At 54.3% G+C, this 15,379-nt stretch overlaps 6 protein-coding genes across 6 annotated transcripts; 3 read left to right on the top strand and 3 right to left on the bottom strand.

Moving 5' to 3' along the window:
* Positions 1–122: 122 nt before the first annotated feature.
* Positions 123–914, bottom strand: G647_07307 (uncharacterized protein; the record flags this gene model as incomplete). Its single annotated transcript, XM_008731623.1, has 1 exon — positions 123–914. One exon carries the CDS (start codon positions 912–914, stop codon positions 123–125), a length of 792 nt encoding a protein of 263 aa, XP_008729845.1.
* A 450-nt stretch (positions 915–1,364) lies between these two features.
* Positions 1,365–2,900, bottom strand: G647_07306 (uncharacterized protein; the record flags this gene model as incomplete). Its single annotated transcript, XM_008731622.1, has 1 exon — positions 1,365–2,900. One exon carries the CDS (start codon positions 2,898–2,900, stop codon positions 1,365–1,367), a length of 1,536 nt encoding a protein of 511 aa, XP_008729844.1.
* Positions 2,901–3,970: 1,070 nt separating this feature from the next.
* G647_07305 (uncharacterized protein) lies at positions 3,971–4,980 on the top strand (the record flags this gene model as incomplete). Its single annotated transcript, XM_008731621.1, has 2 exons — positions 3,971–4,127; positions 4,193–4,980. The coding sequence occupies 2 exons, from the start codon at positions 3,971–3,973 to the stop codon at positions 4,978–4,980; spliced, it is 945 nt and encodes a 314-aa protein (XP_008729843.1).
* Positions 4,981–5,008: 28 nt separating this feature from the next.
* G647_07304 (uncharacterized protein) lies at positions 5,009–6,194 on the bottom strand (the record flags this gene model as incomplete). The annotated part of the gene is made up of 2 exons (XM_008731620.1): positions 5,009–6,089; positions 6,145–6,194. The coding sequence occupies 2 exons, from the start codon at positions 6,192–6,194 to the stop codon at positions 5,009–5,011; spliced, it is 1,131 nt and encodes a 376-aa protein (XP_008729842.1).
* Positions 6,195–10,105: 3,911 nt separating this feature from the next.
* G647_07303 (uncharacterized protein) lies at positions 10,106–13,001 on the top strand (the record flags this gene model as incomplete). The annotated part of the gene is made up of 2 exons (XM_008731619.1): positions 10,106–10,504; positions 10,557–13,001. The coding sequence occupies 2 exons, from the start codon at positions 10,106–10,108 to the stop codon at positions 12,999–13,001; spliced, it is 2,844 nt and encodes a 947-aa protein (XP_008729841.1).
* A 904-nt stretch (positions 13,002–13,905) lies between these two features.
* On the top strand, positions 13,906–15,183 carry G647_07302 (uncharacterized protein; the record flags this gene model as incomplete). Its single annotated transcript, XM_008731618.1, has 1 exon — positions 13,906–15,183. One exon carries the CDS (start codon positions 13,906–13,908, stop codon positions 15,181–15,183), a length of 1,278 nt encoding a protein of 425 aa, XP_008729840.1.
* Between the last annotated feature and the right edge of the window lie 196 nt (positions 15,184–15,379).

Here is a 15,379-nt window from a genome sequence, read left to right as displayed (position 1 = left end):
TCGAGGAGGCTGGACTTAGAGTCCGTGGCACGCTCAGAACAGACGGAGAAAGCACACCGGACGAGATAGGCGTGGGTATGGTCATAACGTTTTCTTTCCCAGGATCCAGGACCGTTGAATATCTACGTCCCTTTCTGGGGTCGCCAGATCTTGAAAGCGGAGACAATCTTCCTGATGGTCCGAGATCGCTTTCTCTTATTCTTTCCTTGATGGATGTTTTGGTCCGGCGAACTCGTTTGAAATGCCCCTGACGCAGCACCCGGTGTTTGTCGTCCCGTCACAGCGCATGCTTGATCTTCGAGTGATGATGATTCCCCACTGCCAACAAGTCTGTCTGCATATTGCGAGGTGCCCACGGCCGCCATATCACCAATCTTAGTGTCAGAGTCAACACTGGTGACTTCTGCTGGCCCACCACAAGCAGTTTGCTCCGCGGGAATGATAATCTTCCGCGCCCGCTGTCTCCATTCTTTCGAGTAGATGGAGCATGGCGGTCCCGTCGACTTCTCTTCGTCCCGCGTGGTGAATCGAATGCGCATCTCATCCGGAACGGATGGTACGGGCGCGAGAACCTCTTCATTATATCCAGTTGGCTCGTTCGGCTTATGTATGGAAATGGTGGAAGGCGTTGGTACTCTTGAACGTCCTCGCTGAGCGGTCTGCCCGTAGTCGGAAATGGCAATACCGATCTGGCCATTATGAAGATCTCCAGCTTGTGCGGTCGAGGTTGAAGAAAACTTGGGCGCTGAACTGTCCACGCCGAGTGTAAGATCGATATTCAATGCTGTGAAGTCGAAGTCGAAGGCAAGATCTGCGGCCAATCCTGGCGTCGCTGGTGGGTGTTCCGCTTTTTGTAAATCTGTTCGAGCTTGCCCCTGCAGATAATGTTCTCTGATGCGCGTGAACCGGTCCATGTCTTCCGTGGTGCAGCAGATTGCCTGAAGACCCAGGTAAAGCCTGTCCAGAACAAAGACTAGAAGGATATCAAGTGTCCACAGAGCGAGATACAGTGGTCCAGTAACGCCGATAAAGATGAAGAAGCAGATCTGAAAGGGTATGTCAGAAGTCAAGAAGGGAGAGTAATTGTGCATGAGTATGCGTCCAGGCCGATCAGACTGATTCGAGCATGCTTCAGGCTAATAGATTCTTCGTGCGCCAGTGGAAAGCTAGGTGGACTGGAAGCCGCATTTCAAGCCCAGTATGTCGAGACTGACTGTAAAGGTGACATTTCTCGTTCATCGAAGTGAAGCAGCGCTGTGGCGCAACGTTGCTTTCGTACTGGTTGTCCATTGCTCTACATATCTTCATTGTGCCCATACCCATTTGGTGACGCCCTGACGCTGCAAGTCGTCACCATCCTTCGTTTAGACGCTGATAGTCTTGAAGACGCCCAGTCCGCTCCCACCAGTGACCATGACGGTCCCGGGCATTTGCGGATGCCAGTGCAACTCTTTACCATCTTCAACGTGGTGAATGAACAATAGCTGAGGAGGAACCTTTTCAGCTCCCTCACCCAACCCAAGACCTGCTTCTTTGCCGTATTCCTCATCGTCCAACTCGACCGCTAGATCCCAGAGCGTTGCGGTATTATCCGCGCAGGCGACTGCCACCACGCTGTCGTCACCAGGATGCCACTCTATCGAAGTGATAGGTTTTTTATGGAAATGGAAGTCGGCAACCGGGCTAGGCTTGAGCTGGGAACCAGGAGTTGCTCCAGATTGGGGCTTCCATTGCCGCAGATCCCACACCGCCCATTCGCCATCATCAGCACCGGTGGCAAGCAAGTGGAATGTCTGGGTCGACCACGACATGACATTGACATCGGTATTACTGATCTTGACATCGATCATCGATTTCCGACTCTTACTCCGAGCATCCCAGACCTTGACTGTGCCGTCCGAACTTGCCGAAGCAAACACGAACTTCTCGTTTGGTGACCATTGGATTTCTTCCACTGCATCCGTGTGACCGAGAAATGGTCTCGTGTCGGTAACCCAACCGCCACCTTCTGTTCGTTGTGTGCTGAAAATTTGACCAGCATTATCGCCTGTGAGGAGTCGGCCATTAGGGTGTGAAGAAGCCGGAGCCCAGTCCAGCGCGTAGCCTTCTGCCTTGTGCATTCGAAGGGTGCTGAGTGGTTTGGAGGCATTAGGAGGGAGGGTGTAGCCGGGCGTTGAGAGCGCATGTAGGTAGGGGCTGACGTCGTGGATAAGGACTTGACCATTCTCGAGCCATGTGGCAGTCAGTGTCTGGGATATCTGCGTCGGGTCTGAAGCAGCAGAGGTAGGCTGAAACGCTCGTATCCGGTTAGTCGTGCTTGGAAGCGGTATTGACCTTGACTCTAGTACTGGATCTGACGAGCCTTCATCATCTTCATCGTCGTCGCTGTCGCTCTCTGAATCTGTCTGATTTCCGCGGTCCATTTTTGAAAGACTGCTCAACCGCAAAACATACAGTTCGTTCTCTCGCGCGCGCGCCGACTCGGCCTGCGTCCCCGCAACTGCATACAGTGTCCTCGGATACTGTTTCCTGTTGTCGCCGAGGTTGTCTCGTACGACATCAAAGGATAGGCAAGGCCAGGTTGTGGACATCAGATGCAGCATCTCGTACGTAGAAGGATCGGGGGTGAGCGACATTCCCGGCTGTAGGATCGATCGCCCAGGAATAAAGGTCTGGTTATTCGAGTCAACTTCCATCGCGTCCTGTGCCTGTTCGGCTTCTCTTTCAGCATCCGGTCGCCCATCGACCCCGGCCTCCATGATTTCGTCCTCGGACTCATACTCATCCTCAAACTCGTCTTCAAAGTCGAGGGTCGCTTCACCGTTGGCGCTTGCGTCAGGCCGTTGCCCTGCCTTGAGAGACTCTAGGGTTTCCTGGTCCTCGGCTGTGCGCTTCGACATGTTTGCTATTGGAGGAAAAGATCAGGTATTCAGTCAATTTCTTGCCCGTCTGAGCGCACTTCAGAAATGTGGTGCACAGGCGCAGACAGGCGTAGACACTCCGCACTATGATGTGCAAATTATTTTTTGTTTTTTTACTCCAATTACTGACATAAGCATCGAGTACGGCGGAGTGCTAGCAGCACAGAAGTAGTCCGTGCATGTCGCGGTTGAGTAAAAGACTCTCTCCCTTTACTGCGAGTCTGGGAGAATGCTTCCAGCCATTGACCTTGAAGCCAAAGTCCGCCTATCCATTCTATCTCGTCCGCTTGAGCATAGTTCGGTGTCACCGGGCGCCTTGTAGAAGTATCATGTTGCATAAGTTACCCAGTTACAATGGAAATCCTTCAGGCTGGACCGGGTGAACGTTGAACGTGATGATGTATGTAGAACAACCACTTGACGCCGTTCCACCGGAAACAGGGTATACAAAGACGGTGTTGAATTACTGTCACCGTGATCACTGGTTAGCCGTCTCATTGCCGATTGCACAGTTTAGGTGCACTGATTCCACAATGCGTCGTACTGTACGTACGAAGTGTGCCAAATACCCCGGATCATGCTCGAAATGGATGTCTAGCCTCGGCTCTTTCTCACCCGTCGTCCTCCACAGTTTGCCTGCGCCCGGCCAGCGAGGGAAGGACTTAAATCCTCTGCATGCGCTGTACGGAGTACTTGGTACCGGGTACAGTAAGAAACCAATCGAGTCTACCGACGGTCGTGTATATGAAAGACGGGCCGTCGCTCGTGTAAGATTGCTATTGTGATCATAGATCAAGAGGATTCAAAAGCATACACTCTCTGCAGCTCTTTCCAGCTGAAGCGCAAGACACATACAGACGCATTCATTTACTTGCTCACGCACGTCCTACGTTATAACGGGATATCCCATCATCATATCAACGCATCACGGTATCTCGAGATATCGATCGGGTCCTTCTGTCGAGCACGTTGTAGTGTTTCCATAAACGACACAGTCGGCGGGACGACTGCCTTGAGCTGAGATCATAACCACAACCAAGAGCACGAAGATGACGGCCGTCCCCAAACGACGCCTCGCGGCGCTCTCGAAGCAGCTCGCCGAAGGCATTCCCTCGGAGGGCACATTCGAAGAAATACCCCGCGTGAGACATGTCGCAGACAGCTCGACGGGGCCAAGGGTGAAGGGAAAGGTCGCCATCGTGACAGGTAGGTGGGATCAGCAAGAGCACACATATATATTGTGGCAATACCTTTCTGACGCTCCGTGGCAGGATGCAATTCCCCCATTGGCATCGGTCGAGCCACCGCGCATCAATACGCCCAGAACGGCGCCAAGGCAGTCTACATTTGCGATTACGATGACAAGTACCTGGAAATGCATAAGCGGGAAATGGCCCAGTTATACCCCGATGTCGAGATCCACCCGGTCAAGGTTGACGTTGGCGAGGAGTCGCAAGTCAAGGCGGTGGTGGACCAGGCGTTGGAGAAATACGGTAGATTGGACATCATGTTCGCCAATGCAGGAATCACTGGCGTGCCCAGTACTTTTGAGCATATCTCGAGTCAGGCGTTCATGAACACAATGCGGGTCAACGCTCTGGGCGTGTTTTTGTGCTTCAAGTATGCGGCCATTGCCATGCAGAAGACGGGCCCGGAGAAGAAGTATCCTGGCGGGAGTATCATTGGTACGGCGTCGGTGGCTGGTCTCAGGTCGAACGCAGGAGGCACGGACTACTCGGCCAGCAAGGCTGCTGTGGTGTCGTTGGCCCAGACCATGTCATACCAATTGAGTGGTACGGGAGTCCGGGTCAATGCAATCTGTCCTGGTGTGATCGAGACGGGTATGACCAAGCCCATGTATGATCAAGCACGAAGTCGAGGGACGGAGCGAAAGATCGGTCAGTTGAATCCGCTCCAAAGGGGTGCGGTGCCCGATGAGGTCGCCAGAGTCGCTCTCTTCTTGGGAAGTGACGAGGCTAGCTACGTCAATGGGCAGGCCTGGGCAGTTTGTGGTGGACTGAGTGCTGGACATCCGTTCGTACCAGGCAAACTTGCTTGAGAGATGTCATAGACTCCGTATCGAAAACTCAGCCATTGAGATCTTTCTGAAGTACTTCCAAGACTTTCTTCTCGTCAATGCTGTGTAGGTCGACGACCTCGCCTTCTTCCAGCTCACCGTCTGGTGCGTATGTCGGCACGTTGGTGGAGACGTCCAGTCCATACAATTCATTGTACTTTGCCTCTGCCACAAAAGGCTCTGGCAATGCCTCCGGCGCCTCCCGCCGAATGTACAAGGTTGGAAATTCCAGGAGTGTCTGATTGCGCAGGACGTCAACCAGTTTCGAGTCTGCGGCAACTGGGATTAAGCATTTTACTTTCGACGTCGTATTGGGTTTGAAGAGGTAGTAGTGGATATCCTCCAGTGGTTGTGCCGCAACTCGTTGCCGCATATTGGTTTGGTCATTGTCCGACATATGTTCGACCATGGCCCCAGACTGGACTGGGGTGGGATCAGTTGACCGAAAACCTATGTCCAGTGGGACGTCTTGTGCCTTCTCTACACTCTCCTTACTGATTTGACTGTCTCCGTTTGCTTGAATAGATGGAACCTCCCGTTCTGCAACTGGCGCAGACTCTGTTTCAGAGGAGCCTCGCTTGCGTTTCTGGCTGTGCATAGGTTTCCGCGCGAACACACTTTGAAAAGCTTCCCCAACGGTGCTTGACTCGAACACAATCGTATTCCTTTTGCGGCCATCGTAGTGTATCCATTCAGTTGTCCATGCGACACCCTTTGATTCACCGGCCCAATGGGACTTGTTCTGCTTGTTCCTGGATAGGCCTTTGGGTGCCTTGATCAAGCGTATACCTCTCTCTTCGATAGCGCTGTCGAATTTGGACTTGCGATCGCGCCTGAGGCCACTTGGGGCCAGGTCAGTAGTGTTAATTGAACTCAGTGCGTCAGCTCGCTGGAGTGATCTTTCGACAGAAGTGATAAAGTTGAAATCCTGATCGATCGAGGCGGGCGTGGCTAGATCAGCGCGCTTGCGATATGCGGTAGGATCTCGAACGCCCGAGCATTGTGCCCATGACTTGTGTCGTTTGACACATGGTAGCGAGCATGTGTGAATGCCACAGCGAGGGCAGGTGTATTTGATCGGATTGATGTGGCTGCTAGGAGGTTAGCTGCTTACTGGCGTGACAGTGGAAGGTACACGAAGCTCACCAAATTGCACAGAGGTCAGTCAGCAAGATGTCGTTGCCCTCATCCGGCATAGCAACACAGTTCGTAAGATCACGGCCACAGGTGGAACGGACATCGCATTTGAGGGACGCGGCTTCATAAATTTTTGGATGGAATGCAAGATGACGGCTGAAGCCTCCGCATGCGGGGAAGCAACGACGCTAGCTTTCACAGGGACGGCGATTGTCACTGAAGGCACCCAGGCGAGCCAGGGTGCATGGCTGAGCACTGAGCAGGACATGGCAGGGCTGAGGCGCACCTTTGGAATGTGGCGCCTCGACAGCAATGCTCACCCAATGCGCTGGGAGTACTCCGTACTCCGTAGAGTCGTTGGTAAACAAGTGATACATGCGAGGTATGATGGACAGAAATCCAGACTCTACAACTTGTCTGATCTTCAGGTCTTCTGGAGCCCGTTTGCTCGATCTTGGAGCTGCAGACACGTTTCAAGGTGATGGGTGAATAATGCCTAATGTGATTGCAATGCTCTAGTGTTTGTCTGCGCGAACTCTCGCTTCCAAAACTCCCGACTTACTCGACTACACTCATATTGCCATTTGTTCACGGTTGCTCGTGAGGAGGTCGCTCGGGATCGTACTACAGCCCGCTCGTCCTATCACAGAGCCTTCCACCGAATGTCTCGGAGTGATTGTCAAACATGTTGGAGGCGCCGAGTGAAGGCGAGTCTTCCTCTGTCTACAAGTCACGTGGTCTTTTGGTCAATCCCAGATATCGAACTATCACCGGCAGGCAATAGAAGTCCACGAGGGGCCGAGAAGAGCGGTCTCACTATGACTCTCGCAGACTTTATCACCCTCAAGAATGTCCTGGATTTTCCTAAGTCAAAAAGCCCGGCGAATGTTCGAGCTCCAACTCAAGAACCAACGGCCCCTTGGCGCGAGATTATCTGACCGATTTGCACTCTTCGTTCCAGGACGATTCGTCGAGCGTGTGATAGAGAAGAGCCCATGTGCAATGGTGATTCGCGTCCGTGACCTTACGCTTATGGCGAGGCATCGTTCCGCCTGGTGGATTCGCAAGGCACCCAAGAGCGAGATCCAGACGCTTCGGGATAGATTACCTGAGAGGGATCATGAGCTAATGCGGTGGCCCTCAATGATGGCCAAGCTGACACCACCATGAATTCGTTTAATTACCATCTATCAGTGAATTCACGGAATATGGTTATACGATATGGTTATTTAACTTGCCTGCATCGGCTCTGGTCTAGACAATCGCGCTGCGACACCGACATCCTCCTCGATGGCAGATGTTTCCGAGGGCCCATCCATATTATCGACAAGGTGCCCACCCAGGTGGTTCGACTTGCCCGAGCGCGCCAGAGACACACGGCAGTTGTGTACAAGACCAAGGATTCAGGGGCTCCTCCGTGAGGGTGACCGTGACTTGCTTCTAGAGGTAAGAAGCATAAACCCTAAAGCTCACTGTGTCCCCTGCGCGGCTAGAAACGGAAATACACATCCTGGTAGACTGGCAGATAAGAGTTCTAGCGAGTGGACTCCATATCGCTTACCAGTACGTACGGCATGTTCTAGCATAGAATCTGCATATCGGGTGTGTCGATTGGATGTGGAATCTTGCATTGCATTTGCACCTCATGCAGTCATCTTCGGCAAGCGGAATAGATCTCATCAGGCCTTGCGTGCTGCATGACACGTTGCCTGGCGCATGTGGAGTACCCATCTTGTGATCGATGCATCGGCATTTCTGGTTGTGAAAGTACGAGTATGTACTCGTATGCTAGTCCGGCGCGATCAAGCTGAACCATCGTACGGAGTAGAAGTCATGACGAGCACGACATTTTCCACAAGTGAGGGGCTGCCCGGAACGTGCTGCAGGATGGAATGGATATTCAGCCTGGTGTGAAACAAATGGACAAAAACAGCTTGGTGGCTCTGTGAGGCGATCGGAAGATATGAGGTATGCTTGATCTCGTGGTAATCGAATTGTGTCAAAGTATCACTGTCTCCGGCTTACAGGCATGGTGCTACCGCCCTAGTGTCAAGGAATACAGACTCGACATGGGTTTACTGATGAAGGATTGCTTGTTGTTGGAGGATAGAAGGCATCATCAGGATTTGACTTCCGTGGCGTTCAGTGTCCTGTTGGCTATCAAGCTCCCAGACAGCTGAAAAGGTTCCCACACTAATTAGATTTCCACCACGTCCAAGAGCGCGGAGAAATGCTGCGCGCGTGTAGTCAACAGCCAATTGCGTCTGGTCCCACTGGTTGACAGCACATGGCTGCAAACATGGAAGCCACACTTATCTTGTTTGACAACCCATAGCCGCAACATGGGAGGCCACACTGGTCTTGTTTGACAGCCACGGCTGCAACATGGAAGCTCCACTAGTCTTGTTTGCAAGAGCACCATGGTCAAGTCCCGGCTACTGCTCTGGACGATTGTCGATGTCACAACCATGAAGATACCCTGCACAGACGTTCATCCATCCTCCGCTCGGTCGGCAGGCGCGGTCTTCACGATTCCTGCGAAATACGCCGAACTGAATTACAACAGGGAGAGACACTGCGCATTCCATCGTGACACGCTCGTTGAGATCGACATGGCGATGCAAAAGGTTTCACGTTGAAGTCAATTTCGGTCCAGACCTTGTGGGAAGAGAATGATGCCTTCGTGCCGGGAACGGGAAGTCCGGGAGGGGCATGAGAAGGCTTGATGCTTGCCTCAGCCCGAAGTAGCACGTGCACACCATCAACACCAGTGAGGAGTGACCTGACCCCTGAGGCACGCAGAAGCGAAAACTCAGATTTGTCCACTGACTCGATGAAGGCGCGGAAGCCGGCTGCCAGCCAGTGATGAAAGAGGCAACAAATGCTGCTGCATCTGCTGCAGTTTTTTCTCGTGTTCGTGTTGAGTGCCAGCACATGCACGGAACGCGACCTTGCACAGTGCGCACTTCCCAGCTCATCACAGACAAGTGGATAAGTCCGGGTGCAAGCTAAAATTGAGGGCAGGAGGGGAGCGAGATTGGCAGGGGTCTGCACGCCACCAGGGGCAGATCAACCACGACTGGCTCGACTCCGTGTCTGTGGTTTCTAGGTGGCATAGCGCCTGACCGGGTTGATGTCAAAGAGGCACCAAGCCCAGTCCCTGGCTAGACTTAGATGGGGAGACTGTTAGCCTAGGGAGCTTGCACGGGGGGCACCCAGCGAGGGCGTGCAGGTACGAGGCAGGCAGTCAGTCAGTCAGTCAGGCGGGCGTGGACTTGAGTCTTGAGCCTCCTACGGCACACAGTCCTGCGCACAATTAATTTCTCGTTCCGTCTGTGTCCTGTCCCAGAATGATGCCTGAAAGCCCCAGACCCGAACATTAGCACCTCAACCATTGAATCCGTCGGCCACCATCTGGAAGGCCATCAACGGCCGCCCCAGCTCCGTGCGGGCTCCGTGCTCGCTTCTGCTCGAGAGCTCCCCAAAGCAGCCAAACGCGCACGGATGAGAAACTTGACCCCTGCACGCCTCGTCCTGCTAGCTGCATATCCGGAGCCCACTGGGAGCAATTGGTGCTGGTCTTGACTCTGGTGGGCACCTTGATGTGCGTCCGGTCCGCTTGGCCTGACACCTCTTGTCACGCTTTCCTTCGCTTCTCATGCCAGATGCACTCCTGAAATCTTGCAGCTCGACGTGTGTGTCGCAACAATCTCAATCTCCTCCTCACTTCATCCCGAGACCTCGCAGCGATCGGCATCCACTCCTCGGTGTGGTGTCGTTCTTCTATCTGGCAACGGGCTTCGACCGTTGACTTTCCTTCTCCTCCTTCACTCTCTTGGGCCTATCTCTGTGCCACAACTTGTTCGTTGGGCTTGACTGGTGAAGGAAAAGAGAGATACCCATCGGCAGAGGTACCTCACGTCCGCCTGGTACGGATATTGGCCAGGGCCGCCCATCCCAGTTGGAAACCATGGGCCCGTCTCTGAGGGGTCATACCTCAATGACTTCAATGGCTGCTCGTCCCCAGACGCGCGACACAAACCGCCCAGCAACCCGAGAACAAACCGTCGACAATGCTATCGTCCCCAGCCGAACCTCGTCTCTGCACTCCCGCATCACCCAGCCTCTACCATCGACGTTGGCAAAGTCGAACAATCGACCTACACCCAAAACCTTGACCCATGCGTATATGGTTTGTGGTGTTGGAAGAGAACCTTCGCAATGGGTCAAAGCCCCCGCCCCGTCTCACGGCAAGATTCAACACATGAAGGGAGCTGTCGGGCAGTTCTGGCTCCCCGAGATTCTGGGCAGCAGCCCGAGGTTGGAAACGGATAACGAAATCGCCAGAGCTCTCCACAGTGCCATGAGGGTAGGTGCTACAGACCAAAGAGGTACCATCTTCCTTACTGACCGGTTCGCAGGCCTGTTTCCCTCATGACGTGGAAATCTGCACCGGCAGGAGCCAGCCACATTGTGTGCACCACTCGTTCGTCCTCCAGCAGGATTCCCAACACACTTTGTACGGCATTGCTCTGCGAGTATGGTCACGAGCCGACGAGAAACGCGCAGAGACGATTCGTGATCTCCGCCGCAAGACAGAAACAGACTACAGAGACGTCGCGGACGAAACATACTGGATTCCATACTGTCTGAGTTTTCTCTCGAGATACCCTCTGTACAACCTGTTGGGCGACTACTTGCGAGGCATGTGGATTCACTGGAACAAGGCTACCAACCTGTTTCACGCTGAAGAGGTGTCGAGAATCCTCAGCTTCCCTGCTCCGCGACTCAACGACTTGGTGCGTATCGACATGAAGGACTATGCCCTGTGCTACCAGTTCCCATCTTCGCCAACCGGCTTCCAGAATTTCAACATGTGGCCACTGTACTGCTGCTTGAGTATTCCCAACATCGTGGGGCTTATCGAGGCTGCTGTTTCACCCACTCGTCGCATTATCCTCACCAGTCACCACCCCGCCATGCTCACCATCGCAGCAGAAACCATCAGATTCTGCGTTCGGGTGTACGAGTGGAGCGGGCTGTATGTGCCAGTCGTACATGCTCGAAATGCCAGTGAGATGGTTCAGGAGCCTGGGCCCTACATTTTGGGTATCACCACCGAGTGCCGATCGCTCTTCCAGCCTCCCAAGGATGCCCTGCTGGTCGATTTGGATCGCAACTTGGTCATTACTGATCATCCACCGAATGTTTTGACAGCCGGCCAGCGAACCAAGTTCATCAACCGGCTGACTCAGGCCCTGAACAGCGATGTCGAGATCAGCGGCGTGCCACAGCATCTGAAGTCTGCCTACGGAGGTGGCAAGCTCATCCCTGCTGGTCAGATCATTGTCCTGCGCGGCGAGGTCGAGAGCGTGCAAGATCCCTCATGGTGGAACCAGGACGCCGTTATGGCGGTCATGGATCACGTCTGCGAGAAGCTAGGCCGCAACACAGGTGTCAAAGCTCTATTCGGTGGTTCGATGAAAAAGCCTCTCATGACCAAGATCTCCATGAGACACATGAACGAGATAGTTCGAGAACGGAATCAGTACTCTCGTGACGCTCTCGAAGCATGGCAAGACTTCATCAACCTCAAAGGACGGATGGATACCGAGCTTGCAAAGGTCGCCAAGCGGAACAACTACCTGGAGCAGGAAGTCGAGACGTGGAAGCTGCAGTTCCAGAAATTCCAGGCTTTCGTCGAATCCCTCAACAAGGAGTTGGCTGAACTCCGTGTCAAGATCGAATCTCACAAGCGTGAGAACCGCAGACTTACCGGGCTCATCGACCAGCAGAAGGAAGATGCGGCCCGTCTGGCTCTTCGGTTGTCTGGCACAGAGAGGCAGCGTGACAATGCTCTCGAAGCACTTGTTCTGCAACAGGGCATCGCCGAGGACCTCGAGAAGGAGCGGAGCCGGAACAGAAAAGAAATTGCAGCCCTGCAACACACCAACCAGACCCTGCAGAGGCAACGCGACGAAGCCCAGCGGGTGGTTCTCCATCTCCGATCTCTCATCACCGGTCAGACCCATCACATGGAACACATCGTTCGTTCTATCGGGTCTGCCTCCGAGCTGGCCGAGTACATCCACGAAGGGTACGAAGACGAGGTTGAAGAAGAAGATGACGAGGAGCAAGACGAGATGACTGAAGAAGGGGAAAGACTCAAGAATGTCACCAAGCGAGCGTCGTTGCGGCAGTCGAGATCGGCATCAGTGGACGGCCAAGATGTCACACCTCAGATGGAGACTAAACTCCTGGCTAGCAGCAAGCGGGCCAGCAAGCGCTACTCCGGGCTCAGCATGTCCGATGTTGCGGATCGTCATCTCCGTGACAAGACTGATGCAATTGCGGATATCATTCGCAACATCAGCGAACAGTGCGCTGCTGCGGTCGAGGGTCTTCAGCTTGCCAACGAAGCCGCCGAAATCGAGGATGATGAGCAGGGTGAGGGCGACGAAGCTGGTGCCCCTTCCTCGGCGAGCCACACCCGACAGAATAGCGACAATTTGTCGCCAATTGACCAGGCTGCGGCCGCTGACTCTCGAAGTTCAGGCACTGGTCATCTGACACCGCAGAGCGAACGAAGCTCGATTCCACCGACTCCAGATCTGGTCCATCAAAGATCTAGTACGGCGCTGAGCATGGCTAGCACCGCCCCCACAAACTATACCAACCGGGAATCTTTGAACCACAACACTCGCGGGCCTGAGCGGACCAAGATCGTCGAGGACGAAGACGCCGAGCGTGCCCACGCGACTGCTGCTAACGGGAGCGGGAGCGTCAAGGGCGAAGCTGCTGCCGACGAGGTTGTCAAGCAACCTGTCGGTCGAGGCGCGGTCCTCAGCCGAGTCTTGGAAGCATGAAGCGACGATAGTGACCGACACATTTTGCATGGCGTGGATCTAGGTTCGGTGGCAAGGAGCTTTGGCGTAGTGCCCAGCCCAGACGGCTTTCTGTTTACTTGTCTGTTTCGAGGGAATACGGAAGGGCCTCAATCTGTCATGGATCACAGGGCAATGCTTGGGCTTTCGATGTTTGCTTTGTGAAGTATATTTTGTAATTCTTGGTGTGGCTGTTATTGGCTATCTACCACATTTTTGTCCTCTATCTGCCCAGGACTACCGATTACGTCTCAATAAGATGGCTCGTTATTCATTTGAGGCTTGATCTTCTGCTGACAACGGCTAACACTGTGTATTGTATCGAGCATGGCAAGATCGACGGTGCGTACCACTCAGTCCATGGTGCCGAGGGCCGAAGACGAGCACTCCGCATCACGCCGTACGAGATATCCCAGATCACAGGCTTTCCGAATTTACTCCACGGAGCTGGAAGACTAGACACCTTCATAGTGAAGCCGCGAGTACGACGCGTAGTCGCTGTGGCGGATCGAGTCAGTCCTGAACAATTGCCATCAAAAGCAAATGCTGCATTGTTGTGTCGAGGATAAGTTCGCATCGACTGCACTATAGAAAGCTACCAACCGCAAAGATTTATCCTGCCGCCGTTGAAGGAGAGAAGTCTGGCAGACAGAACAGAGGCTCACGACGGGCTGCACGTAACCTGGCTGAGGAGATATATTGATCGGCCTTTGATCTAGAAAGGCATCTCATCCATCTCCGAGCGCCTGAGCGCAGAAGGGCAGAAGGGCAGAAGGACTGGACACATTCACTCACACCATCTACTACACAACCAAACCAGACTCACTCACTACTTCCACTCCTCTGCTTCAGTCACACTCCCTACTTCCACTCCCCTCGTTCAAAAATGTCACCCATAACCCCTGAAGAGAAGACGACTCCCGCCGCCGCCCTCCCCCATGGAGACCAACACGTCGCGCTCATCGGCCTCGGCGCCATAGGCATCTCCTTCCTAGCCCTGCACCTCACATACACGTCGGCCACCATCTCCGTGTACGACCCGCGGCCGGACCTGCAGGACCACGTGGCGAGCATGCTGCCACTATACATGCCTCGAAGGGCCACAACAGGATCCGACACAGACACAGACAAAGACTTTAACGCAAACGCCAACAACAACGCCAACAGCGACAGCAACAGCGACTCCGACATCTTATCCTCGCTAGTCACCTCACGCCGCCTCCGCTTCTGCACCTCCTTGGGGGATGCGGTCTCCCGCGCGACCATCATCCAGGAACAAGGCCCCGAGACGCTCTCGTTCAAACAATCCACCTGGTCCGAAGTGCTGCGGCACACAGCGTCGACCACGACCACGACCACGCCTCACCTATGGTCCAGCACCAGCGGGATTCCGGCCTCGAAGCAGCTCGAACACTTGCAGCAGGAGGAGCAGCAGCAAGACGCTGTCTCGACCTCGGACGCTGTCTCGATCTCACGATCGGCCCGCTCGCGCCTCCTCGTCGTCCACCCCTTCAACCCTCCCCACCTGATGCCTCTCCTGGAACTGGTGCCCTCGCCGCACACGTCGGCCGAGGCCGTGACGTTTGCGGAGTCGTACTTTCGCGCCGTCTCCTCGGTGCACCGCCCCATCACGATCAAGCGCGAGACGGCCGGGTTTGTGGCAAACAGGCTGTCGTTCATCCTGTTCCGCGAGGCGTGCAGTCTCGTGGCGCGCGGCGTGTGCACCGTCGAGGAATTGGACGAGGTCGTCCGCGCGAGTTTGGGGCCTAGGTGGGCCGTCGGGGGTCCCTTTCGGATGTATAATTTCGGGGGTGGACCTCGGGGCATGGCTGGGTTTCTTGACAATATCGGCGGGGCGATTCGTGGGGTTTGGGAGGATGTTGATCGGCAAGGTCGGCAGGGGGGGAGTGTTATGATGGAGGGGATGGGTGTACACGAAGGTGAGCACGAAACCGGGGGTGAGAGTGTACACGGAGGTGGGCGTGACGAGGAAGAAGAAGCAGCAGCAGTTCGTGATTGGAAGAGGATCGTTACGGAGCAGACTGTCCAGGCGTATGGCGTGCCTTCGTCTCAGGATGTCAGGGCGAGGGATCACGCGTTGGGTGAGGTTGTTGGGCTGCAGGTGAGGCTTGAGGCGGAGGGGAAAGAGAAGGAGACGAGATAAGTGAGATAAGGTGAGATGAGATGAGATGGGACGAGTCCACATGAAAGGGAGTGGAATGTCATGGGATGGGATGGGATAGGATACATTAATGGTACTGTACTCGTCACGGCGGACCAGGACAAGACGCGGCCCGGCACGACAAGTCAAGTATGGTCTTGGTCGTGTAGCGAGTGACACTTGTATAGCTACTATATGT

The sequence above is a fragment of the Cladophialophora carrionii genome, assembly GCF_000365165.1.
Source record: "Cladophialophora carrionii CBS 160.54 unplaced genomic scaffold supercont1.6, whole genome shotgun sequence".
Classification (NCBI taxonomy): Eukaryota; Fungi; Ascomycota; class Eurotiomycetes; order Chaetothyriales; family Herpotrichiellaceae; genus Cladophialophora; species Cladophialophora carrionii.
This window is presented reverse-complemented; position numbering and strand designations above follow the sequence as displayed.